The sequence below is a fragment of the Nicotiana tabacum genome, chromosome 10 (genome assembly GCF_000715075.1).
Source record: "Nicotiana tabacum cultivar K326 chromosome 10, ASM71507v2, whole genome shotgun sequence".
In the NCBI taxonomy this organism is placed as follows: Eukaryota; Viridiplantae; Streptophyta; class Magnoliopsida; order Solanales; family Solanaceae; genus Nicotiana; species Nicotiana tabacum.
Window position 1 is genome coordinate 131,287,182 of NC_134089.1, and position 25,813 is coordinate 131,312,994.

At 35.3% G+C, this 25,813-nt stretch overlaps 1 protein-coding gene, 1 long non-coding RNA gene and 1 pseudogene across 2 annotated transcripts; 2 read left to right on the forward strand and 1 right to left on the reverse strand.

Annotated features, from left to right (window-relative positions):
• The first annotated feature begins 558 nt into the window (after positions 1 to 558).
• On the forward strand, positions 559 to 2,454 carry LOC142164907 (uncharacterized). Its single transcript, XR_012695993.1, has 3 exons — positions 559 to 660; positions 1,151 to 1,215; positions 1,959 to 2,454. It is a non-coding gene; the product is annotated as an uncharacterized LOC142164907 (long non-coding RNA).
• A 16,496-nt stretch (positions 2,455 to 18,950) lies between these two features.
• LOC107828742 (cytochrome P450 CYP72A219-like) lies at positions 18,951 to 23,073 on the forward strand (annotated as a pseudogene).
• Positions 23,074 to 24,738: 1,665 nt separating this feature from the next.
• LOC107828741 (cytochrome P450 CYP72A219-like) lies at positions 24,739 to 25,385 on the reverse strand. Its single transcript, XM_075223949.1, has 3 exons — positions 25,259 to 25,385; positions 25,184 to 25,214; positions 24,739 to 24,907 (listed from the first exon to the last, which is right to left on the reverse strand). The coding sequence occupies exons 1-3, from the start codon at positions 25,383 to 25,385 to the stop codon at positions 24,739 to 24,741; spliced, it is 327 nt and encodes a 108-aa protein (XP_075080050.1).
• Between the last annotated feature and the right edge of the window lie 428 nt (positions 25,386 to 25,813).

Here is a 25,813-nt window from a genome sequence, read left to right on the forward strand (position 1 = left end):
AACATGATTAGTTGCCCTCATGTATTTTTCTTAAGTTTGAGAAGGATCCGAAAATTTTTCAAAAACCTAAGAATCTCGTAGCATTCATATCTTGTAGGTTGCTCTTCTTCGATTGCGGTGAAAATTAACTGGACAACGTCGGCAAGGCATTGGTGGTTATGGATGCTGATTTGACGATGCAATTGGTGTGGATAAAAGGAAAAATTAAAAAAATTCCAAATTTTCTCCCCTCCTCTTTGAGATAGAAGAAGAAATACAATGAGAGAAATGGGGAGCGAAGCCAAAATAAGCGTGTAGTTTTTTTTAGGAGAGAATATATAAGAGAGTAGTTTTTTTAAGATTTGGCTATATAATGCCAATTGTTTGGGGCTATCTTTGTCAAACCTAATATAAGGCTAAAAAATTGCCAATTTCTATTATGTATTGTTATAGAATGCCAATTTTTCTTTCTTTAAACAAAATGGAGTGGGCCTTAAGCCCATACCTTGTGCTACTAAGATTTAGGGGTGAGAATATATATTTACAGCTAGTTTTTTTTAGAAAGAAAAATAGCGTAGACTATATTGGGGGAAAACAGTTTGTCTTTGTGACTGCATTGGAAGCCAAATCACTTTTATTAATCACTATGCAGAAATCTTTATAGAGGAATCCAATTTACAGGTATGTTATATGTAATTCTTACCCACAGTAACGTTTTCAAAGTAATTGGGATGAAGGGATATTAATTCTAATGATTAGCTAATGATTGTGAGGAGAATTATTTGGCAATAATTACAAAGCTAATGCTATGAAATATATTGGATGTAGTTTCGGTTGCCACTTTTTTTAAATAGGAAATATATGATTAACTAATTTGGTTGTAAATAATGAAAAGTGAAAATTGTAGTAGTATAATAGTTATGTAATGAAGATTGAATATGAAATGGTTTAATGAAATAAAGTAACCAATTTTGTTAGCATGAGAAATCTGGATTTCGGAAAAGGTGGATTAAAATGCGAGACCACTGTTTTGGTAATTTTATTTTTTTCTATCGTTGAAAATGCCGCATTTGAGGTTAATCGTATACAAATTTTTATTTTGACTCGTCCTAAGATTATAAAAATTATTCACTTAGACTAATTAAGACGTGTTATTCAATATTTTTGATAGATTGAGGCCATTGGAGGTCATTCGATTGGTGTTCTTGCAAGGTTGGGAAACTTCTCATTAGCGAGGTACGTGAGACTTTAAGCTTTGATGCTTGTTTTTCCAAAACCCATTTTGAAAGTATGTTTTTTTCTGCCCGGTCCATGTGTTGGGACAAGCGTGCGCTTGGCAGAATCAGTGGTCGTTGACCAGCCGCAAATATATATTATTTTGTAAAAAGCTAAAATTATTTAATGAGTAATTTGTGATGTGGTGTGATGTGGCGTAGCCTCGTGCTATGTCGTTGAGGCGTTAGAATTTATTCCTTCGCTGCCGTAACATATATTGGGGCATTGTGTATGCCGCCATTATAAATTTTGGGGCATTGTGTATGCCGCCGTTATAAATTTGGGGCATTATGTATGCCGCCGATATAAAATTTGGGGCATTGTGTATGCCGCCGTTATAAAATTTGGGGCATTGTGTATGTCACCGTTATAAATTTGGGGCATTGTGTATGCCGCCGTGAAAGATTTGGGGCATTGTGTATGTTGTGGACTCGTCGGGGTATTTGGTTAATTTCCTGCACTGTCGTTAATGACAAGTCCTTAATGTAGATTGTGTTGAGATATATATAATGTTGTTGTTGAATAATTATTTGGACCTTATAGAGTAATTATATGGTGAAAGAATTTATGTGCATATTATTTCTGTGCTCTTTGTGTGTTTGTATTTTCTAACACTTGTTCCAGGGGTATTTGGAGTGGCGGATCGATGATCTTATTGGGTTATATTTACGTATAACTCACTTCTTACCTGCATATCCATGCAGATACTATTGGTGAAGACGGAGCTAGTAGCCGACGAATTCGCTAGAGCTAATTCAGTTATTGAGGTGAGCCGCCGCATTGTTCGTGGAGGCTGCCCAAATATTCTTTATCATTTATTCATATGAGGTCTTTTGTAATTCTCTTAGATGTTCCATGGTCTAGTGTGGGATTTAGGCTAGAGTGTTAATCTTATATTTTGAGATATTAATTGTTCGTAATAGTTATCAGATTATTTGGATACTCATTTAATTAATCAAATGTTGTAAATTAATGGCTAAGGTAAGAAAGTATGGTTCGCCCGACAAGTGGTGTTAGCTGGGTGTTAGTCACGTCTAGGAGGTAGTTTTGGACGTGACAAAGTTGGTATCAGAGCTTAGGCTTTAAGTCCCGAGTCATGGAGCAGTGTTTAGTAGATTCTTGCTTATGGGTATGTAGGCGCTCATACTTATGATCTTGAGACTACTAAGCATTTAGGATGTTTCCGTTTCTTTCCTTCCTTCTTCTTGTGTTAAGCTGTATAGAGCTTAAACTTGGGATGTCTATCTTAGCAGACGGCTAGGACACGCGTATCCTCCTCAGCTGGACGATGTAGATAATATTGAAAGTAGCAATAATATTTGTACGACTAAGAGTAGTCTCTAATACATGAGATGTGTGTGCATGGTTATAATTGAGATTGAAGATATTTTAAATTTTGGGTTAATTCTATTTTCAAAGAAACTTCTACCAAAATTTTTGTTTAAAGAAGTTTGGGAGTTATTTAAATTTTCAACGCTAATAATCTGTATGAATAGTTATGTGGCCTAAGGATATGATTTGCCTAAAAGCAAATAATTCAATATTCAATTTATGGATGCAACCCTCCATTATAAGTTTAGTTGCAAGAGAAAAAGAGTTGAGCAGAAGAGTAAGAAGCATAATACATTAGCCACGTCTTGGTTGTTGATTTTGGTGATGAAAGATACTTTCAGGAAAGTGCTTGAACAGTTCTCAATTTAATGTATTTTAATGCAATTTGATAGTATTAATGATATCGTGATAGTGATGTTATACATATGACTGTAACATATGAATGCATAATCCTGGTGCAGTGAGTATAAGTATAGTAGTAGCACTACATGATGCAAACTTGTAAATTATGACAGTTCGTGGATGAATATCAACTTCTGGGAGAAGATAAGACTTAGATATATGGATTAATCACCAATACAGTAAGAGGTTGAGTACGAAACTTAGTACATAGTGACATTATTAGTATTAAAGTAAAGGTAAGTAGCAGAGTAGTTGGTCATGGGATCAGTTTCTACCACTCGCAGAGTTTGCTTATAACAACATTTACTAGTTGAGTATTCAGATGGCTCCATATGAGGCTTTGTATGGGAGGCGGTGTAGATCTCCAGTTGGTTGGTTTGAGCTTGGCGAGGCTAGGCTATTGGGTACAGACTTAGTGCATGATGCTTTAGACAAGGTGAAGGTGATTCGGGAGAGGCTTCAAACAACGCAGTCGAGACAAAAGAGTTATGCTGACAGGAAGGTTCGGGATGTGTCCTACACGGTTGGTGAGAAGGTTTTGTTGAAGCTTTCACCCATGAATGGTGTTATGAGATTTAGGAAGAAGGGTAAATTGAGTCTTCGGTTTATTGGGCCTTTTGAGGTACTTCGGAGGATTGGGTAGGTGGCTTATGAGCTTGCTTTGCCACCCAGCTTATCGAATGTGCATTCGGTATTTCATGTTTTTATGCTTCGGAAGTATATTGGCGATCCGTCTCATGTTTTGGATTTCAGCACGGTTCAGTTAGATGATGATTTGACTTATAATGTAGAGCCAGTAGCTATTTTGGAGCGTTAGGTTCGAAAGTTGAGGTTAAAGGATATAGCTTCAGTGAAAGTGCAGTGGAGAGGTCGGCCTGTGGAGGAGGCTACCTGAGAGATCGAGCGGGAGATGCAGAGCATATATCCTCACCTATTTAAGGCTTCAGGTATGTTTCTTGACCCGTTCGAGGATGAAAGTTTGTTTAAGAGAGGGAGGATGTAACGACCCGGCCGGTCGTTTCATGAGTTACCACTCCGTTTCTCTATTTCTGCTTCTTATTTTCTTGTTCAGCTGTATTATATGTTTTCGGGTTGGTTGTCTCGGGTTCAAAGAGGTTTTGGTAAGGTTTGAGACACTTAGTCTCTTTTGAGTAAGCTTAAGTTAGAAAAGTCAACCAGATGTTGACTTATGTGACAAAGAGCTCGGATGTGAATTCTGATGGTTTAGATAGTTTCGGGAGGTGATTTGGGACTTAGGAGCGTGATCGAAATGTGTTTTGGAGGTCCGTAGTAAATTTAGGCTTGAATTGGTGAAATTGGAATTTTGGCTTTTTCCGGTTGATAGGTGAGATTTTGATATAGGGGTTGGAATGTAATTCCGGGAGTTGATAGGTCCGTTTTGTCATTTGGGATGTATGTGCAAAATTTCAGGTCATTCGGACGTGGTTTGATAACATTTTGATCAAAAGCGAAATTCGGAAGATTTTTGGAACCTTAGGCTTGAATCCGATGTTATTTAGTTGATTCGATATTGTTTGAGGTATTTTGAAGATTGGTATATGTTTGGATAGTGGTATATGACTTGTTCATACTTTTGGTTGAGGTCCCGGAGTGCCTCGGGATGATTTCGGATGGTTGACGGGAGATTTTGGAGTTGAGGTTGGCAGTTGAAGTTTATTGTTGCTGTCATAACTGCACCTGCGGTTGGAAGGCCGAAGATGCGATGCCCGCAGAAGCGGAAGGCAAGCTGCAGATGCGGCCAAGAGAAAGATCAGGCGGAGCCGCAGAAGCGCACATCTGGGCATACCTGCAATGGCGCAGGTGCGAGAGAGTGACCGCGGTGCGGTCCTGAGGATTTAAGTCATTTTTGCAGGTGCGTATTTGGGACCGCAGGTGCGGGTCCGCAGGTGCGACCATTTAACCGGAGGTGCGGTTTTGCTGTGCCAGAAAGTATATAAACCCTCCTTTGCGATTTTCAGCCTTTCTTCACCATTTCTAAATCGATTTTGGAGTTTTTGGGGGGATTTTGAAGAGGTAATCCAAGGGAATTTCATTGAGGTAAGATTTTTGAACATAAAACTCGTTCCTATGGTGTTATTTCATTAATTAGACTTGAAATTTATGGAAAATTTGTGGGTAAATATTGAAGAAACTAGCGGTTAAGATTAGAAACCTTTGATTAAGGATTTGAGGGGTCATGTGTGGTTGGATTTTGGTACTTTTGATATGAATGAACTCGTGGAGTGATAAGGATTCCATTGATGTAAATTTTGTCGAATTCCGAGATGTGGGCCCGGGGGTCGGGTTTGGTAAATTTCGAGATTTGTGTTGTAATTTGACTACTTTCGAGTGGGCTTTGTTCCCTTAACATATTTTGATGGTTATGTACTGATTTTTGTTAGATTTGGAGCATCCGGAGGCCAATTTGAGAGGCAAGGGCATTGCGGCCTAAAGTTTGGACCGGATAGAGGTAAGTAATGATTGTAAATGCTGTCCTGAGGGTATGAAACCCCAGATTTCACATCGTTGTGCTACTTTGAGGTGACGCACACGCTAGATGACGAGCCTGGGGTCGTGCACCATTGGAGATTGTGACTTAGTCCGTCCCGTATGACTGTTTAACTGCGTATTTGATTGAAAATTGTTTGCTATCATTATATTTTGGGCTGAATGCCATATTTGGGCCTCGTGCCAACTTTTTTGGATTCTTAGGGGATTTTTACTACTATTCCTCACTGTTTTGCCTTCATATTTGTACTCAATCATGCTGTATTCTACTGTTTTTATAACCCAGCTATATTTACTCTGTTTTGACATTTTAAATGATATTTTGGGCTGAGCATCATATTTTACTGTGCCCGAGTGGCTTTGTAAGATTCTAACTGAGTAAGGCCGAGGGCCTGTGTTGTTAGGATATTATGGGATCAGGTTGCACGCCGCAGCGGTACGGTACTGATTCACGATCTTTGAGGCCGAGGGCCTGATTTGTTATGCCACAAGATGGATATGAGGCCGAGAGCCTGTTGATTATGCCACGAGATGGCTTGTTAATGCGCTTGGGCCGTAAGGGGGCCCCTCCCGGAGTCTGTACACCCCCAGTGAGCGCGGGTACCCAGTGTGAGATGTGATCTAGCCCAAGGGGCTGATGTTGTTCTATGTTATTGCCCTCCTATATTTACTTTCCTCTATACTAGCCCTGTAATAGACTGTGTAGTCCTTTTTCATACTCTTAGTCGGATGTTTAGATGCTCATGACTGGTGATACCCCGATGTCGGGCTGTGTTATTTTCCGCAATTGTTCTATTTCACTCTTTATTTTGGGATTATAGCTTATTAATGACTTAAATTGAATTATTATAACTGTTTAATTGATATTGGGGGTTTGTGTCAGCTGGCCTTATTTCACGAGAGACGTCATCACAACCGGGTCCGATTTAGGGTCGTGACATTAACGCTTCTATTGATCTTGTCCACCTCGGTGGACACTGGACACACTGGTCCGTCGTGTGGATGTTAAAGGTAATTAATAAGATAATAATTAATGTTTTTGTAAAAAGTTTATGCACTCTCCAATAGAGACAGTTTCAAGTATTGGGTCTATAATCCAAGACAACAGAGAGATTGATGAAGATGTTATTTATCATATTGGAACGGGCTGGATGAAATGGAAACTCACTTTGGGGGTTTTTGTGTGATATGAATGTGTCATCTAAACTTAAAGGCAAGTTCTACAGAGTGGTGGTTAGACCGTCTATGTTGTATGTGGCTCAGTGTTGGCCCTTCAAGAAGTCTCATGTCTAGAAAATAAAAGTAGCTGAAATGAGGATGTTAAGATGGATGTACGGACATATCAGGAAATACAAGATTAGGAATGAAGTTATTAGAGACAAGGTGGGAGTGACATATGTGTAGGACAAGTTGCAGTTATCGAGGCTGATATGGTTAGGGCATGTGAAGATGAGAGACATAGATGCCCCGGTCAAGAGGTGTGAGAGTTTGACCATGGTAGGTATAAGAAAGGGTAGGGGTAGACCAAAAAAGTGTTAGAGAGAGGTGATTAGGCAAGCCATATCATTGTTTTAGCTTATCCAAGACATGACCCACAATAGGAAGGTGAAGGTCGAGGATTAGGGTTGAAGGTTGACAGGTAGCCCTGAGTTTCTCCTAGGCTTACCAGTAGTACTAGTACTAGTGCTATTCTTGTATTTTCGAACATGTTGTGTCATTCACTTCCGTTAACCCCATTACATTGTTGTTACTATTGTTTGTTGCTCTATTTTCACTTTTCGTTGAGTCAAGGGTCTATCGAAAATAGTTTCTCTAACTTTATAAGGTAGGGATAGGTCTTATATACTACCTTACCCAAATCTCACTTGCGGGATTGCACTGAGTTTGTTGTTGTTTCTATAACATTAACAATATAACTTGGTCTATAATTAAATCAAATATTGAATTTCTTTCATGAAGCAAATTATAGTTTGGTTACTTCTCTTCTTGAATAAATTCATGCATAAAGTGCAATAAAGCTATAATAACTACTTTTACTTAACTTAAACTAATCCATTAAGCTTTTCAAACATTTTAAAATCTATTGTCTTAGAAAGAGGTAACTCATCGATGTTTCTTACTTTTTTCTGTATGAAGTTAATGAAATATATAATTGAATAGTGAAAGAGTTGTTTACTAAAGTCAGTCTACCGCTTGTATGGGTAATTTGTCAATCAATTCATCAACAGGGTGGACCCAACAGTTTAGTTATTGAACACATAACTTTTATCCAGTGTCTTAAAAGGTTTTTTTTGGACTCGCCTCGAAGCGGGACACTATCAAAACGCCTCGAAACTCATATGTGAGGCTTAGCTCTGTGAGGCTTACGCCCCTTAAGTGCCCGATTGTGCGCCCTAAACACACCTAACACTCAACGTTCGGGACCCGCTCAATAGTTTCTATGCAAATCATATGATGAATTCATTAATTTGCACCACTAACTCTTAAAATTCTTTGACAAATGAATGATTAAAGTTCTTTTTATCTAATAGGAATATAAAAATTGTGAATAACTCAAATAAAGAACCATAATATTGCATATTTACTAATTGAAAACATCATGAGGGTGAATATTATTTGAATATTTCTTCTAAAAATAGATGACCAAAATTTATATCTTTACTTGATAGATCTTCATGTCTTAGTTCTATGTCTCTCAAAATTATCATATATTTTTTACTTACTATTTAAAAATAATTTTATTTTATTCATGAAGGAGTAATATTTTAAATTACAGTTTGATAAAACTTATTGAATATTTACTTTTAAAGAGGTAAAATATACAGTTTGATGATATTTTTTAAAAAATTATAATTTTTAATAGTTTGAAAAGTTAAGAGGTTATAGTTAATTTATATTTCATAGTAACTCTAATAATATTGTATTATTTATACTTGTAAAAGATGCTAAATATTTTATTTTATATGAGTTTCTCTAATTATTTTTAGTTTTTTGAACTTTTAATGTATCTTTTATATTTTTATTATGTTATAATGCTATATTATTAATTCATAAATTTAAAATATTCAAGATTCGTGGGGCTTACGTCCCGTGTCTCGAGGCTTTCGCCTTATCTCATATTAAGTAAAACAGCCCGTCTCACGCCCCAACCTTTTAAAATACTGGTTTTATCCAATATCTCTATATAAAATTCATTAAAATTATTGAAAAATTGAACTATGAACCCATAATTCGAATGAGTGATGAAATCAGTAGTAAAAATCAAAATTTTGAACTCATAGAATTAAAATGCCGGATCCAGTGATCACTGTTGTTAAGTACAACTGTACAAGTGGTCCCTTATTGTTAAGCTGTGTGTGATGCTACGAAATTCTATTCCATTGCTGCTTCTAGAATATTTATTATTAAAACTTTGGGGAGTTGGGAACCAACACGGAACAAAAAGAAAGATGATGTTTTGACGTACGGTCCACCCAAATGACGCTGCGTGGCTCACGCTGCGTGGCTCGTAACAATATCAGAATATGGGTGCACGCAAGTTTTGCACAAAAAGGATAATATTACTAGTCAGTTTCACTCAAAAGATATTAGAACCTTTTTGAATAATCAATCAAAGATAAATGGATAAATCTTAATCAGATACAATTAATTCCATATCAAAGAGCTAACAGTAAAAATCACATATAGGATAAAAGAAATATGAATAATCTTATTAAGATTCAGTGTAGTATCTCCCATCAATCGATGGGGAGTAGGTTTACATATTTTTTTGGAGGTCACTTCTCCTCCTTCCCCAATACAAGAAGAGAGCTTTTTGTTATCTAGAGAGAGATAGGAGGAGCAGGGGCCCTGTGTTGAAAGCTTTCCCTTGCTATATATAGTTAGGGCATCCTTGCCCTTTGCTTGACTCCGCGTCCTCTTGTCACCAATGTGTCTTAGTCACGATTTTAGGCGCCACTCTTACCGACTCGTCGGATGTCAGAGAGGAGAAATGGAGTGGACTCTATTAACTTTCACTGCCTAGTTACTTAGGCGGAGCATCAATCAACTTGGTCGTGACGGTCGGATTTTGACCAATACAGTCAGCTTGTACGCGAATTTTTTATTTTGCATTTGGGGCAGTGGAGCTTCTGAAGCTATACTTCTTATCCAAATTGATATTTTATCTTACAATATTTTTGAGTGGTGTTGTTCGATGATAAAAATTTATCTCCGTGCGGCAAATTAATAGATGCAGAACATTGTTCGTATATAGATATCTCACTTAATTATATATATTCTTTATTAAATTATTTAATTATAATAACCTGATAGGCATAAGTTTTTACCATTGATTTGTTATATATACATAAATGTTTTTGAAATATTATTCACATTTATAGTGAGCTACTCCCTCCATTGCATTTCATGTGATGCAATTTAGAGTACGAGATGTCACTGGCTAATTTTTAGCGTGAATTTGAATATACAATTTGTAACTTTTAAAATTTACATATTTAAGGACTACGTGTATATGTCCCAATAGTTAGCAACTTAAACTATATTAAAAGTATAATATAAACAAAGAAAATCTTGTTTAACTCTTAATTAATAGTAACTACATTGCATAAGTAGTGCTAATATTTTTGGTGAAACATACCAGGTGATAATCTTTCTAGAAGGATGTCTTGGGGATGACTTGTGAATCGTGTTAGGGATATAGTAGATATGCCCTAGATCCAATCTCATATTTGATGATTTGAACATATTTTTGTGAATGTTATTTGATATAAAAATATGTGGCATTTGATATTCTTTTATATATCATAGTTATTATTAATTATTTGATTAATTTGATAAGGTCCTTGATTAAATTTTGAGATTTGTCATCGTGATAGAGATCATGATAATGAGAGCAAAGTCTCTTACAATTTAATCTAAATTTGTTCTTGATCGTAGGATTATTAATTTGAACATTAGTAATCCGGTTAGATCAATATTTATGTGATCGTCTTTATTGGATAAAGATTAGTTGATCTCATTAACTAAATAACATAGATAGATGATGCATATAGAGATATGATCATTGAACCGACTCATTGGATAATTCCTAATGGTTAGAATTACCATAAACTATCAATAGGATATTCTCTTGAATATTGTGATGTAAGAGTTTCCTTTGACCTGAGATCGTCATAGTAATTGACAAGTTATTTATTGTGCTTTGATACCAGACACCTATGGCCCCAGGGCGATAGTTGAAAGGATATTGGGTACGATTAAATACTTGTAGAATTCGTGATTGATCAAGATGAAATCTGTCAACTCTTGGTAATGAGTTTAAGCTCCATGTTGTCATGAATTATAAATGACCAAACTAAGACCTTGGCCAGGGCAATTGAATGAAAGAATAAATGAGTTTCTTAGGTCATTCAATGGTTGATTATATCTGACATGAACACATAGTTGGTCGCCTATTAGGATTTGACAGTTGAACCATATCCTAGGGTGATCCAGAGCTATAAGGACAGGAGGAATTACTACATTATTTTTCTACTGGTTCGTGAGAGTAACTTGTATACTTCATTCTATCCGGTCGTTAAGGAGTGTTGCTAGACGCCACCATTGATTAGTATATTGATGTGATCAATTTACTACCGGTTTAGTATTGAACCTATGGGGTCGCACACTAACGAGTGTTCTGATCTTTGCTAAAGGATTAGTTACTTTATTATTTGTTAATTAAATTAAAGAATTTAATTAGTTAAATAAATTTAGTTATTAGTCCAAATGAAATATTATTATATTCTTTGCTAGCACAGAGGATATAATTAATATTGTGAACAAATTGAAGTTTCTATTTAGAATAGAAAATAAATTATTTTTCTTGGTTGAAATATATTTGAGATATATATAATATGAATTAATATTGATTTATATAAAAGTTATATATATAAAATATTAATTAATTTACCAATTTGGAATTGGATAGGAAAAGTCCATAAAAGGACGTATGAATTGAATCCAACCAACTCCAACATTAAGTTGGATTGGTTCGGCAGTCACGTTTAGTTAAAACGTGATTTCCGAATTTCCATACAATTCGATTGTGATATATTTTGGAATAAATTTTTACCCTAAATAAATTATTACCTCAATCAAATAGAAAAAGGGTTTATAGGTGATGTTATATAAAAGGTGATGGAACAAAAATTTGCACAATTTTTTTTCTTGAGAAGAAAACCCACTTTGTGAAAGTGAGAGTGCAATACAAAGCCAAGAGAGAAAATACAATTGCAAGAAAAGTATTTCTTGTTCTTCTAACATTGAGTTGAGATTTTGTGAAAAATTTCAACACAATATTTCGTTCAATTTATTCGCGGGTTTCATTGATCAAAGAGTTCATAGCAAGGATCAGTCTCGGTGTGGATACGCATAGAGTCTTCGCACTATCTAATAAATTTTGAAACGAGACTCTCTTCACCAGGTACGTCTTAGATCTGATCTATTGACATGCAAATAAATTTTAAACATAAAAAGATCTACCTAGGATTGTTATTGTCTTCCGCTGCGTGTTACGAACACCTATACTCAATCCTTCAGTGGTATCAGAGCAGTGGTTTATTGTGTCTAAAATTTATTTACGAAATATTTTTATATTATATTTGAAGAGTTCAAACCATAATACATGTGTCTTGTGCAATAGTTAAATTGTTTGAACTATTGAGATAGTTCATAACTTGAATTTAAAATTTTGTATTAGATTCAATGGGAATCTATAATAGGTTACATGATTCTATTGTTATTTTCAATTGTTATTAGTTCATGAGATGTTAATTAATAATAATATTCTAGCATGAATTCTTTTTATGTGATATATAAGATAAACATGCTAGAGGATTTTGAATTTTGTTTTAAGTCACGTGCTTGTTCATTATATAATTTTGAATTATTTATTACATGTGATGTAAATCAATTTAGGACTAAGCATGTAGACAACTTGAACTAAATTCACATGCTATAAAAGATTTGATCTTCATGTTATTAAAAATTATTTTAGTAACAATTCCCTCTTACTAAAATTTGAGTTCTTAAATAATAAAATATAAGATATTTTATTATAGAGCTATCCATCAAGGTAATTAATTTTACTTATTTCTTGTTTATAAGGAGCGGCCTAATTACTAGGAGACTTATAGTTCGAGAATATGTTAAAATTATTTATTGCATTAGATGTATGGATTGAAAGAATTATTCAATTTTACACTAGACGCCTGGACTACCTAGGGGAGTATAAAATTTAATAAGTTCTTTGCTATCATGATGGTTGAACTCAACTATGCCAATAGGATCGACCTGACTACCAGGGGACTATTTGACATAGAGCTATTTAAGGAAATTGTATGGGGATACAATTGGTAAGAGTACCTACCTTTAAAATATATGTGAGAAACGACTTGACTTCCAAGGGGCTCATACATATTGTTAAAGGATTCCGTTACTACACTAACAGAAATAAAGATTTCGTAAACTATAATGAGGGTAAATAGTTTAAAATAATTAGTGAAAATATCATTTAGATAAAAGTCCATGTCTTTATGATATATGCAAATATGTTCTTATATTATTGCCTTTTCTTTTCTATATTTTAGATTTCTCAGTATGTCTGTTATATCACTGTGTGAAATACTTGAGACCAACAAATTGGTAGGACCAAATTTTGATGACTGGTATAGAAATTTGAGAATTGTTCTCATGCATGAAAAACTTATTGATGTGATCGATAAGCCTGCAAAGATAATCCCACCAGAGAATGATGTTCAAGGCACCAAGGTTTATTAGAAATACTTGGAAGAATGCTTTGCTATTAAACACATCATTCTCGCTTCTATGAGTTCTGAACTCCAGAGGAAACATCAGAATATGGATCCAACTGCAATCATTGAATATCTTAAGAAGATGATTGATACACAGTTGGACATTGAAAACTCTCTAGTTGGACCCTTTGTCAATCATATGACCGTTCTTACTGAAGAACATGAGAAGTTGGGGTACAAGCTTGGTAAAGAGCTTTCTGAAGATTTGATCTTGCAGCCAGTATATGATGCTGAATGTTTTCACTGTAAGAAGAAATGGCATTGGAAGAGAATCTGCAAGGAGTATCTTGCAACACTAAAGGACAAGAAACAAGGTGAGACATTAATGAAAAATATTTTCAAGGTTTCTTTAGCTACTACTAATTCTTCACTGTGGGTATTAGATACTGGCAGTGGTTATAACATCTGTAATATATTGCAAGGGTTCAAGGTAAGTAGGAGGCTAAAGAAAGGAGAAGTTAATCTACAAGTTGAAAATGGTGCAAAAGTTGATGCCGTAGCTGTAGGATCAATTTATTTAATAATGCCTACGGGCAAAGTACTTATGTTGGATGATTGTTATTATGTTCCTAAATTTGTTTCGAACATAATTTCAGCTTCTATGTTAGACAAACGTGGTTTTCGCATAAATATAGGCAATGGCATTTGCTCTATTTATTATAGTGATAATTTATATGTGAATGGTTATCTCCAACATGACGTTTATGTCTTACCTAATGTGAATGCTAATTCGATTATGCATGTTTCAAGTCTTAAGAGGAAAAGAGATGATCATGTAAATCAAACATACCTTTGGCATTGTAGGCTTGATCATATTGGAGAGAAAAGAATTAACAAGTTGTACAAGGAAGGGTACCTTGACAAGTATGATTTTGAATCATATCCAACTTATGAATCTTGTCTCAAAGGAAAAATGACCAAATCTCCATTTACTGGAAGTAGAGAAAGAGCTTCTGAATTATTGGGACTAATTCATACAGATATTTGTGGGCCCATGAAAATTCAAGCTAGAGGTGGATATTCTTACTTCATCACCTTCACTGATGATATGTCAAGATATGGATTTGTGTATCTTATGAAACACAAGTCTGAATCTTTTGAAATGTTCAAAAGGTTCCGTAGTGAAGTTGAGAAACAGACTGGTAAAAGTATCAAAGTACTAAGGTCTGATAGAGGTGGAGAATATCTTAGTGAAGATTTTACCAGATATCTCAAAGAGAATGAGATTCTCTCACAGTGGACACCTCCAGGAACACCACAACACAATGGTGTGTCTGAAAAGAGAAATCGAACCTTATTAGATATGGTGAGATCTATGATGAGGTTCACTGATCTTCCAATAAATTTATGGGGATATGATTTGGAAGCAGCAATATACTTACTTAATAAAGTTCCCACTAAGTCAGTCTCTGCAACACCATATGAGATATGGAAAGGATGTAATCCTAACCTTAAACATATTAAAGTTTGGGGTTGTCCAGCTTATGTTAAGTGACTACAGTCTGATAAACTTGACTCAAGATCTGATAAGTGTAGGTTCATTGGGTATCCCAAGGAAACAATGGAATATTATTTCTATCACCCTTCTGACCATAAAGTGTTTGTGGCCAGAGGAGCAATCTTTTTGGAAAGGGAATTTCTTTTAGAAGGAAATTATAATGGAGAAATAGAACTTGATGAAGATCAAGAAACTAATGAATCAACACAAAATAAAGATCATGAGAACCAAGTTGAAGAACCTTTATTGGATGTTTTGAAGTTGCCAAGGAAGTTGCTATCTTCAACGGTTGAAGTTCAAGAACTAAATGAAGTTCAAGAACAGGTTAATGAACCAGTTCCAAACCAAATTGAACAACAACCAAATCCAACACAAGGTGAACAAGTTGTACAAGTACCTCTTAGAAGGTCTACACGAGAACGCCATGTACCAACTAGATTAAATTTATTGGTACAAGATGATGTATCAAATGAGGTTGATCATAATGATGATGACCCTAAGACCTATGAAGAGGTTATACAACGTTCCGATTATGAGAAGTGGCAAAAGGCCATGGAATCCGAAATGGAATCTATGAAGGAAAATAAAGTATGGACTTTAGTTGAACCTTCAAAGGATATAAAACCTATTGGTTGTAAATGGGGTTTTAAGAAAAAGATTGGAGCAGACGGAAAGGTGGAGACCTACAAAGCCCGTCTTGTTGCCAAGGGATATCGTCATAAAGAAGGAGTCGACTATGACGAGACTTTCTCTGCCGTGGCAATGCTCAAATCTATTCGGATTTTGTTTGCTATAGCAGCATACTATGATTATGAAATATGGCAAATGGGTGTGAAAACAACTTTCCTTAATGGTGAGCTAGAAGAGGATGTGTACATGACACAACCTGAAGGTTTCACATCTTCATCTGATCATAATAAAATTTGTAAGCTACAAAGATCCATTTATGGACTAAAGCAAACTTCTCGAAGTTGGAATATTCGCTTTAACAAGACAATTGAAAAGTTCAATTTTGTTAGATGCGAAGAAGAACCTTGTGTGTACAAAAAGGTTAGTGGGATCACAATTATATTCTTAGTATTGTATGTTGATGATATATTGCTCATAGGGAATGGCATACCAGCATTGCAAAGTACCAATATTTGGCTATCTGAACAGTTTTCCATGAAAGACTTGGGAGAAACAGCTTATATATTAGGAATAAAGATCTATAGAGATAGATCTAGGAAGCTGCTTGGACTTTCCCAGTCTTTGTACATTGATACCATCTTAAAGAGGTATAACATGGATAATTCCAAAAGAGGCTATCTACCGATAGGCACTGGAATTTCTCTCAGTAGGGAGGATTGTCCTAAAACACCTGAAGAGAGAGAACGCATGAGTAGGATCCCATACGCTAGTGCAGTGGGAGCTATCATGTATACCATGACATGTACACGTCCTGATGTGGCTTATGCACTTGGAGTGACTAGCCGATATCAGGCAAATCCTGGTGAGGAACATTGGAAGGTGGTGAAGACCATTCTTAAGTACTTAAGAAGGACTAAAGACCAATTCCTCATCTATGGGGATTCTGAGTTGAAACTTGAAGGTTATACTGATGCAAGTTTCTCTTCAGATAGAGATGATAGCAAATCTATTTCTTGTTATGTATTCACCTTAAATGGTGGTGCAGTGAGTTGGAAAAGTTTCAAACAAGCTACAGTAGTTGATTTAGTGACTGAAGCAAAATATATAGCAGCTAGTGAAGCTGCTAAGAAAGCTGTATGGATGAAAAAGTTCTTAACTGAACTTGGTGTGGTTCCTTCAATAGAAGGTACAATTTCATTGTTGTGTGACAACACTGGAGCCATTGCTCAAGCAAAAGAACCAAAATCACACCAAAAATCCAAACACGTTCTGCCAAGGGATCACTTGATAAGAGAAATCATTGAACGTGGAGACGTCTAGATTCAAAAGGTTGATGGAAAGGAATGCTCCATACCCACTCACTAAAGCTCATGGTACAAAGGAGTTTGACAAGCACAAGTGAAAATTGGGAATGAAGTATAAGAGCGATTGGCTCTAGTGCAAGTGGGAGATTGTTAGGGATATAGTAGATATGCCCTAGATCCAATCTCATATTTGATGATTTGAACATATTTTTGTGAATGTTATTTGATATAAAAATATGTGGCATTTGATATTCTTTTATATATCATAGTTATTATTAATTATTTGATTAATTTGATAAGGTCCTTGATTAAATTTTGAGATTTGTCATCGTGATAGAGATCATGATAATGAGAGCAAAGTCTCTTACAATTTAATCTAAATTTGTTCTTTATCGTAGGATTATTAATTTGGACATTAGTAATCCGGTTAGATCAATATTTATGTGATCGTCTTTATTGGATAAAGATTAGTTGATCTCATTAACTAAATAACATAGATAGATGATGCATATAGAGATATGATCATTGAACCGACTCATTGGATAATTCCTAATGGTTAGAATTACCATAAACTGTCAATAGGATATTCTCTTGAAGAATGTGATGTAAGAGTTTCCTTTGACCCGAGATCGTCATAGTAATTGATAAGTTATTTATTGTGCTTTGATACCAGACACCTATGGCCCCAGGACGATAGTTGAAAGGATATTGGGTACGATTAAATACTTGTAGAATTCGTGATTGATCAAGATGGAATCTGTCTACTCTTGGTAATGAGTTTAAGCTCCATGTTGTCATGAATTATAAATGACCAAACTAAGACCTTGGCCAGGGCAATTGAATGAAAGAAGAAATGAGTTTCTTAGGTCATTCAATGGTCGATTATATCTGACATGAACACATAGTTGGTCGCCTATTAGGATTTGACAGTTGAACCATATCCTAGGGTGATCCAGAGCTATAAGGACAAGAGGAATTACTACATTATTCTTCTACTGGTTCGTAAGAGTAAATTGTATACTTCATTCTATCCGGTCGTTAAGGAGTGTTGCTAGACGCCACCCTTGATTAGTATATTGATGTGATCAATTTACTACCGGTTTAGTATTGAACCTATGGGGTCGCACACTAACAAGTGTTATGATCTTTGCTAAAGGATTAGTTACTTTATTATTTGTTAATTAAATTAAAAAATTTAATTAGTTAAATAAATTTAGTTATTAGTTCAAATGAAATATTATTATATTCTTTGCTAGCACAGATGATATAATTAATATTGTGAACAAATTGAAGTTTCTATTTAATATAGAAAATAAATTATTTTTCTTGGTTGAAATATATTTGAGATATATATAATATGAACTAATATTGATTTATATAAAAGTTATATATAAAATATTAATTAATTTACCAATTTGGAATTGGATAGGAAAAGTCCATAAAAGGACGTATGAATTGATCCAACCAACTCCAACATTAAGTTGGATTGGTTCGGCAGTCACGTTTAGTTAAAACGTAATTTCCGAATTTCCATACAATTCGATTGTGATTTATTTTGGAATAAATTTTTACCCAAAATAAATTATTACCTCAATCAAATAGGAAAAGGGTTTATAGGTGATGTTATATAAAGGGTGATGGAACAAAAATTTGCACAATTTTTTTTTCTTGAGAAGAAAACCCACTTTGTGAAAGTGAGAGTGCAATACAAAGCCAAGAGAGAAAATACAATTGCAAGAAAAGTGTTTCTTGTTCTTCTAACATTGAGTTGAGATTTTTGTGAAAAATTTCAATACAATATTTCGTTCAATTTATTCGCGGGTTTCATTGATCAAAGAGTTGATAGCAAGGATCAGTCTCGGTGTGGATACGCATAGAGTTTTCGCACTATCGAAGAAATTTTGAAACGAGACTCTCTTCACCAGGTACGTCTTAGATCTGATCTATTGACATGTAAATAAATTTTAAACATAAAAAGATCTGCCTAGGATTGTTATTATTTTCCGCTGCGTGTTACGAACACCTATACGCAATCCTTCATATATGTCTATGCATCTTTGTCTTTCTTTCTTGTCTGTGAGGAAATATGAGAAGTTAATTGTGGTGGAAATCAAGAGACTTGTTGTCCTATTCAATGATTAAACTAAAGGGTCACATTTCACCACACCTCATGTGCCCGGCCTTTCAGCTATTTCTTTTGTGCATATGTATAAACTGGAGACCCCTCTTCACTTCTAAGGCAGTATCTATAATGGAAATGGCTTACTACTTAGTGTTATCCTTGTTTGCAGTTACATTATTAGTAATATATGCATGGAAGTTGTTGAAATGGGCATGGTTTAGGCCAAGGAAATTGGAGCAGTGCCTGAGACAACAAGGTCTTATAGGGAACTCTTACAAACTAATATTTGGAGATCTCAAAGAGTTGTCCAAAAGCATTGAAGAAGTAAAATCCAAACCATTGAATGTCACTGATGATGACATACCCCCAAGAATCCTCCCTTATTTCATTGAAGCAATCAAGAAATATGGTAAGTTTTCAAAACTTAAAAAGAATTAGGTTGTGTTTGGTATGTTGTCCTGGAAATGAGTAGTTTATCTCTATTTTCCCGTGTTTGGGTTGGTGAGATCTAAATGGTATTTTAGATTGTTGTCCCCGTGATAAGATGAGCCCCTGGGAAACAAGGCTGCCCGATTTTTAAATGGGGGAGGGTCCGATTTTCTAAGGGAATTGGGAAGACGTGGAGGGGTTGTGAGTGGGGACAAGCATGAGGACAGTGAGTGGTTGGGTGGGGTGGTATGGTTGGTCAGTATTGGTGGGCAGTGGCGGATCTAGAGAGCAATATATGGGTTCCCGGGAACCAATAACTTTTGCATAGAACCTGTATTTTTTACTAAAAATTTATTAAATATCTATATATATCTAACTTTGAACCCAGTTATTATTGTCTATTAATTTTAGATTACGACATGAACCCATAAACTTCCGCTTCTATTGGTAGGGGGTGGGGAATTTGGGGGGGAGGGGGAATGAGTTTATGAGAAAAATATCTTCCAAAATAGTTAAGCCAACTAAACATAAAAAAAATTAGAATATTTTCCAAAAGATATGTTTTTTCACACCAACCACACCCTTAATATAAGAAAAAGTTGATGAGCAAGAATGTTGGACTTACAATTATACAATATATGTTAACAGGTAAAAACTGTTTTGTATGGCTTGGGCCGAATCCTTTGGTATTTGTAAGGGACCCTGAGGTAATAAAGGATGTGCTTACCAGACATGCTCTCTACCAAAAACCAAAATCTACTCCCCTGACAAGGTTGCTGGCACAAGGAATTGTAAGCTATGAAGAAGATAAATGGGCAAAGCATCGAAAAATCCTCAATCCTACTTTCCATATGGAGAAGATAAAGGTATTCAACCCCCCCCCCTAAACCACCACCCCTTCCAACAAAAATGTGTAAGATATAATTTAAGTAAATAAAAGTGTGTCATTTGTGACCATTTAAACTGTTAGATTGAATTTGTCATGCAATTCGACATTGTACTACTCCCTCCGTTCCAGTTTATGTGAACCTATTTCCTTTTTGATCCTTTCCAAAAAGAGTAACCCTTTCTAAATTTAAAAACAATTTAGCTTGAATTTTTAATTCTACCCTTAGTGAGATGCTTTTATAACCACACAAATACTGTGGACCCCTTTTTGAATTGTTTAGGACCACAAATTTCAAAAGTCTTCATTTCTTATTAAACTCCGTGTCCAGTCAAACAGGTTCACATAAATTGAAACAGATGGAGTATCAGATAGGCAAAGGACTTGAATTCAAATCTTATCACCACCTAAAAAGCAAAAGATTTTCTCACGTGTTTAGCCTACAAGAATAAGGCTTACACGTGAGGGACACGTTGAAGTTATAATTTAAGTATCAACTGCTTAAACTTTTAAGTAAGATGGTTACACAATTCGAAAGAAAACCTCATCTCCAAGGAAGTTAAAAAATGGTTGAGACTTGTATGGATATCACAAATTCATGATATCTTGTTTCTGGTTTTTCTTTTTCCATTTTTTTTAGGATCGAAGTAAGAACTGCATACACACTACCCTTCCCAGAAATTCAACTAGGTTGTTGTAGTATTTTTTTCCTCTAGTATATATATATATATATATATATATATATATAGGTTTTCAGGATAGAATTTTTATAATATTTCTACAAGATGCAGTTGGCTTGTAGTAATGAGTGGTACAAATGTGTAGCATATGCTTCCAGCATTTCATTTGAGCTGCAGTGAGATGGTGAGCCAATGGGAGGAGGCTGCATCGGTGAAAGGATCCTGCGAACTCGATATATGGCCTTACCTTCAAAGATTGAGTAGTGATGCGATTTCTCGGACAGCCTTTGAGAGTAACTATGAAGAAGGCCGAAAGATATTTGAGCTTCAAAAGGAACAAGCTGAGCATGTCATTGCAATTTCTCGCACCTTATATATTCCAGGATGGAGGTAATAGAACGTCTCTTTTTTCCCAAGTTTAAGTTCTATGTACTGACGGTCAGTAGTGGAGTAGCTATCCTTATGGAAAGGGTGTCAATTGGTCACAACTTTGCAATGATATGCATTGGATTATTTGATAATGATTACATGTTTTTGTTTGTTAAATTAATGTAGATTTATGCCAACTAAGAGAAATAGAAGGATGAAACAGATTGAGAAAGAAGTTCAACAATTAGGGGTATCATTGATAAAAGAGGGAAGGCAATGAAAGCAGGGGAGGCAAATGCTGATGACTTATTAGGCATATTGTTGGACTCCAACTTCAAAGAAATTGAACAACATGGTAACGAGGATTTTGGTATGAGTACACAAGAGGTCATTGAGGAGTGTAAATTGTTCTATTTTGCTGGGGAAGAGACCACCTCTGTGTTGCTTGTATGGACTATGTTTTTGTTGAGCAGGCATCCAGACTGGCAAGCTCGCGCTAGAGAAGAGGTTTTGCAAGTCTTTGGTGATGGCATGCTAGAATTTGATGGATTAAGTCGCTTAAAAATTGTAAGTTATTTAAATTTACCTTCTTTAATTTCAAAATCTCCACAATATATGGTGCTAGTTCTATTCAGGCAGATCTAAGATTTAAGCTTGATGAGTTCAACTTTTAAGTTTCTTAGCACTAAACATATTATACATTATGGGTCAGAATTTAATATTTGTTGAAATTTTAGTTATATATATATATATATATATATATTTTAGTTATATTATATCATTACTATACTAAAAGTGAGAAGACCCTAAGTCTAAAGTCGAATTACGTAAATGCCCTTCAAAAGCTAAATGACCATATTACTCTTTAAATCAATGAAAATGAATATGTTAGATGAAAATATTAGCTGCATTGAATTAGGATTCTTTCATCTACAATCAGTTATAACATGGGTTTAGTTGAACCCTTGGAACAAAAACTAGCTCAATCAGCCTCTAATACTATGTTCTTGATTTTTTATTACTATCCTAATTCAATAGTAAACTCCTTTTAACCATAGGTGACAATGATTTTGCACGAGTCGTTAAGGCTATATCCACCGGTTGGAGCTCTTGGTCGAAGGATTACAACAAAAACCAAGTTAGGGGAACTAAGTTTACCAGCCGGAGTGATGCTATCTTTGCCAATACTTTTAGTGCATCATGACAAGGAAATATGGGGAGAAGATGCAAAAGAATTCAAGCCAGACAGATTCAGTGAAGGCGTTTCAAAGGCAACAAAGGGCCAAATGGCGTTTTTCCCATTTGGTGCAGGACCTCGGATATGCATTGGGATAAACTTTGCAATGACAGAAGCGAAGATGGCTATGGCTATGATTCTGCAACGCTTCTCCTTTGAGCTATCTCCATCTTACACACATGCTCCACAGTCTGTAATAACTATGCAACCCCAATATGGTGCTCCTCTTATATTGCACAAATTGTAAGTGTTTAAGACTTACATGAATTGCCTTATCGGATGAATAGCTATGTCAAGCAAACATAAGTTGAGATATTTTGCAACTATGGTCTCTGCTTTGATTCGTTCACAGGCTAGATTATTCAATTCGCGGTTGTTTATGTGGAACAATGTTAAGAATTTTCTTAACAATAGTTACGGTGATCTGAGTAAAATTTCTGATTGTCACCAGCAACTTGCTCAGTACTTCTGTATTAATGTGAAACATTAGATTATTACTTGTATTATAAGTATAATGTACAAGAGTTAAGGAAACAAGAATTTGATATTGCATCTTTCTTCCCAAATATTTGGTTCATGGACATAAGCAAAGGGCAATTTAGTGCACAAGGCATCCCGCGTTCATGCAGGGTCCGGGAAAGGGCCGCCACCTCAAGGGGTATGATTTAGACAGTCAAACTAATGCAAACATTAGTGGACCCGTGACCTATAAGTCAAAAACGGAGACAACTTTACCGTTGCTACAAGGCTCCCCTTCATGGACATAAGCAACTTGGTATAATAGGAGAAAAGCATTAGAAGAAGTCATCACACAATGTTGAGGCACCAAATCCACTATGAATGCTATTTGTGTGACCACACATTATAAGAAGTAACTCACTCAGATTTTAAAACAACTATTACTACGCCTCAATCCTAAGCAAGTTGAAATCACTCAAAATTTACAACTTACGTAATATTACTTGCGCTCCATACTGACCTTGGAGTGTCACCACAAGAAAAGGAGCATGTGCATAAGATGGGGAAAGTTCAAAGGCAAAATTTTGCAAAAATGGGGCAACCGCAACTTTAGCTTCCAACATAGCAAAGTTTTGTCCAATGCATACACGAGGACCATAGCCAAATGGGAAATACCCAAATTTTCCATTTATTGCGCTTGCAACACCTTTACTAAATCTTTCTGGGTTGAATTCATTTGCGTCGTTGCCCCATATTTCTTTGTCTCGATGCATGAAAAGTGTAGGTATGTAGATTTGAACTCCACTTGGTAAAGTTATATTTCCTAATTTGGTTGTTTCGTCGATCGAGCACACGTGAAAACATAACTCCTGGTGGATATAACCTTAGTGTCTCAAGTAGAATCATATTGACCTGTGAAAAGAGATTATCAAAAAGAGAAGTTACTATTTTTGGGACAGGAAAGTGCAAATGAAAAAACAATGTTGCTTTAGGAGTGTCAAATGGGCGAGTTGACTACATTTTGGCAAGTTAAAATGGATCGAAACAATAAAAATGATAAGTTTCATAACCCGTTCAATACTTGCTTGGGTCAAGATTGAGTGATCAATCTGGACTACTAACTAGTAGGTCATAACCCAACTTGTCCAACTTAAAATCTTTCTTCATTTGTTTCTTTGTTCTTTTATATAATTTGTTTAATCACCATATTGAACGAATAAAACTGAGCTTTTTCTTTCATTTATCATGGCTATATCAAACAAATCAAACTCACAAAAATTATATTTTCCCATGTTCTCATAAATATTCATATGAGTTGGTTTAGGCAATTTGGCTTAATTTGAGCTTCATATCACCTCAAATTGACCCAAGTTTTTAGATAGATCAACTTGGATTATGCCAAAAATGACCTGCAAATGATTATATATCTAGTTCAACCCGCTCAAATTTGAACGAGTTGGATGAACTATATATTCATGAGCTAAATTTGACATATCAAAATTTTATCAGTTTAATTCCAGAGAATGTTCGCTGCAGAGGTGAAGAAAAACTTACAATTTTTAGTCGATAAATCATCAAAATCTGATTTTTGGCCTCCAAGAACTTGTAAAATCTCTTCTCTAGGACGCTCATGCCAGTCCAAATGCTTCGATAATAGAACTAATGCCCACATAATCAGAAGTGAAGTTGACTCGTGCCCAGCAAAATAGAAGAATCCACATTCTTCAATTACCTCGTCCATGCTCATTCCCAGATTCTTGTTTTGACCTTCTTTAATTTCCCTTAAATTGGATTCTAGTAATACTCCCAAGTAAGTCATCATGATTCCCAGCTTCTTTTGCTTCAATTGCCTTCAACCTTTGACTAATAATACCTTCAAGGGAAGATCTCACTTCCCTAGCTATCTCCTTTACCCTTCTATTTGATTTAGTCGGTAAATAACTACAAGTTAAAAAAATAAGCATGTCAATGGACATATAAAGATATTTCTTTATTTGGAATCCGCCACTGATGCTTGCATCAGGTAGGTTGCCTACATCACACCCCTTAAGGTGCGATCCTTCTCCAGACTCTACATGAACGCAGAATGATTCGTGCACCAGGCTGCGTTTTACTTATATGCACTAACATGCATAAATATGTTTTATACCATCATTGTATTTTAATCAATTAACGTGTGAATTGAGGAAACAGGACGGTGGTGGTAATTTTAATTACCTTGCTCCAGGAAGAGGAAATGGTTTCATAACTAGCTCAGTGAGTTCCATTTGAAGATCAAATATACCTTTTTACCTTCTTCATAGTTTGAACCAAATGCAGCTCGTGAAAGTGCATCAGAAGTCAAAGTTTCAAGATTGGGCCACAAATCCAACTCATATGACCCTTTTTCAGAGACAATCTTCTCCCATTTGCTCACCATATCACAACTTGAGTCAAATATTGGTACCTTAATCTATGGAAAACAAAAACTTTATTATTGATATTGGTAAATAAACATAAATGAATCCAACTGAGAATTTTATTTATACTCTCTCCGTTCCAGTTTATGTGAACTTATTTTCTTTTTGATTCGTTCCAAAAAGAATGAACCCTTTCTAAATTGGAAAACAATTTAACTTTAGCATTCCCGTATTACCCTTACTATCGTTTCTTTCAAACACTGATCTGGACCCACTGGATTTAAAAGTCACAGCAATTTATGAATTTCTTCCCGTCTTTGTTTTTTTCCTTCAGTCATTTGTAAATTTCTTAATAACTCCATTTTCATCCTAATCGACTGTTAGAACATTAAAATTATTTCTTGCAAAATAATTTTAGAAAATTTTAAATTTATTTAATTTGTCGCAA

Bases quoted from the DNA above. Each gene is read 5' to 3' on its own strand.
- LOC107828741 (XM_075223949.1), bottom strand. From the start codon at position 25,385: ATGGTGAGCAAATGGGAGAAGATTGTCTCTGAAAAAGGGTCATATGAG. The intron at 25,215-25,258 runs GTAAAAAGGTAT...TCACTGAGCTAG, and splicing joins TGGTTCAAACTATGAAGAAG to TTATGAAACCATTTCCTCTT. The intron at 24,908-25,183 runs GTAATTAAAATT...TTTAACTTGTAG, and splicing joins TTTCCTCTTCCTGGAGCAAG to TTATTTACCGACTAAATCAA.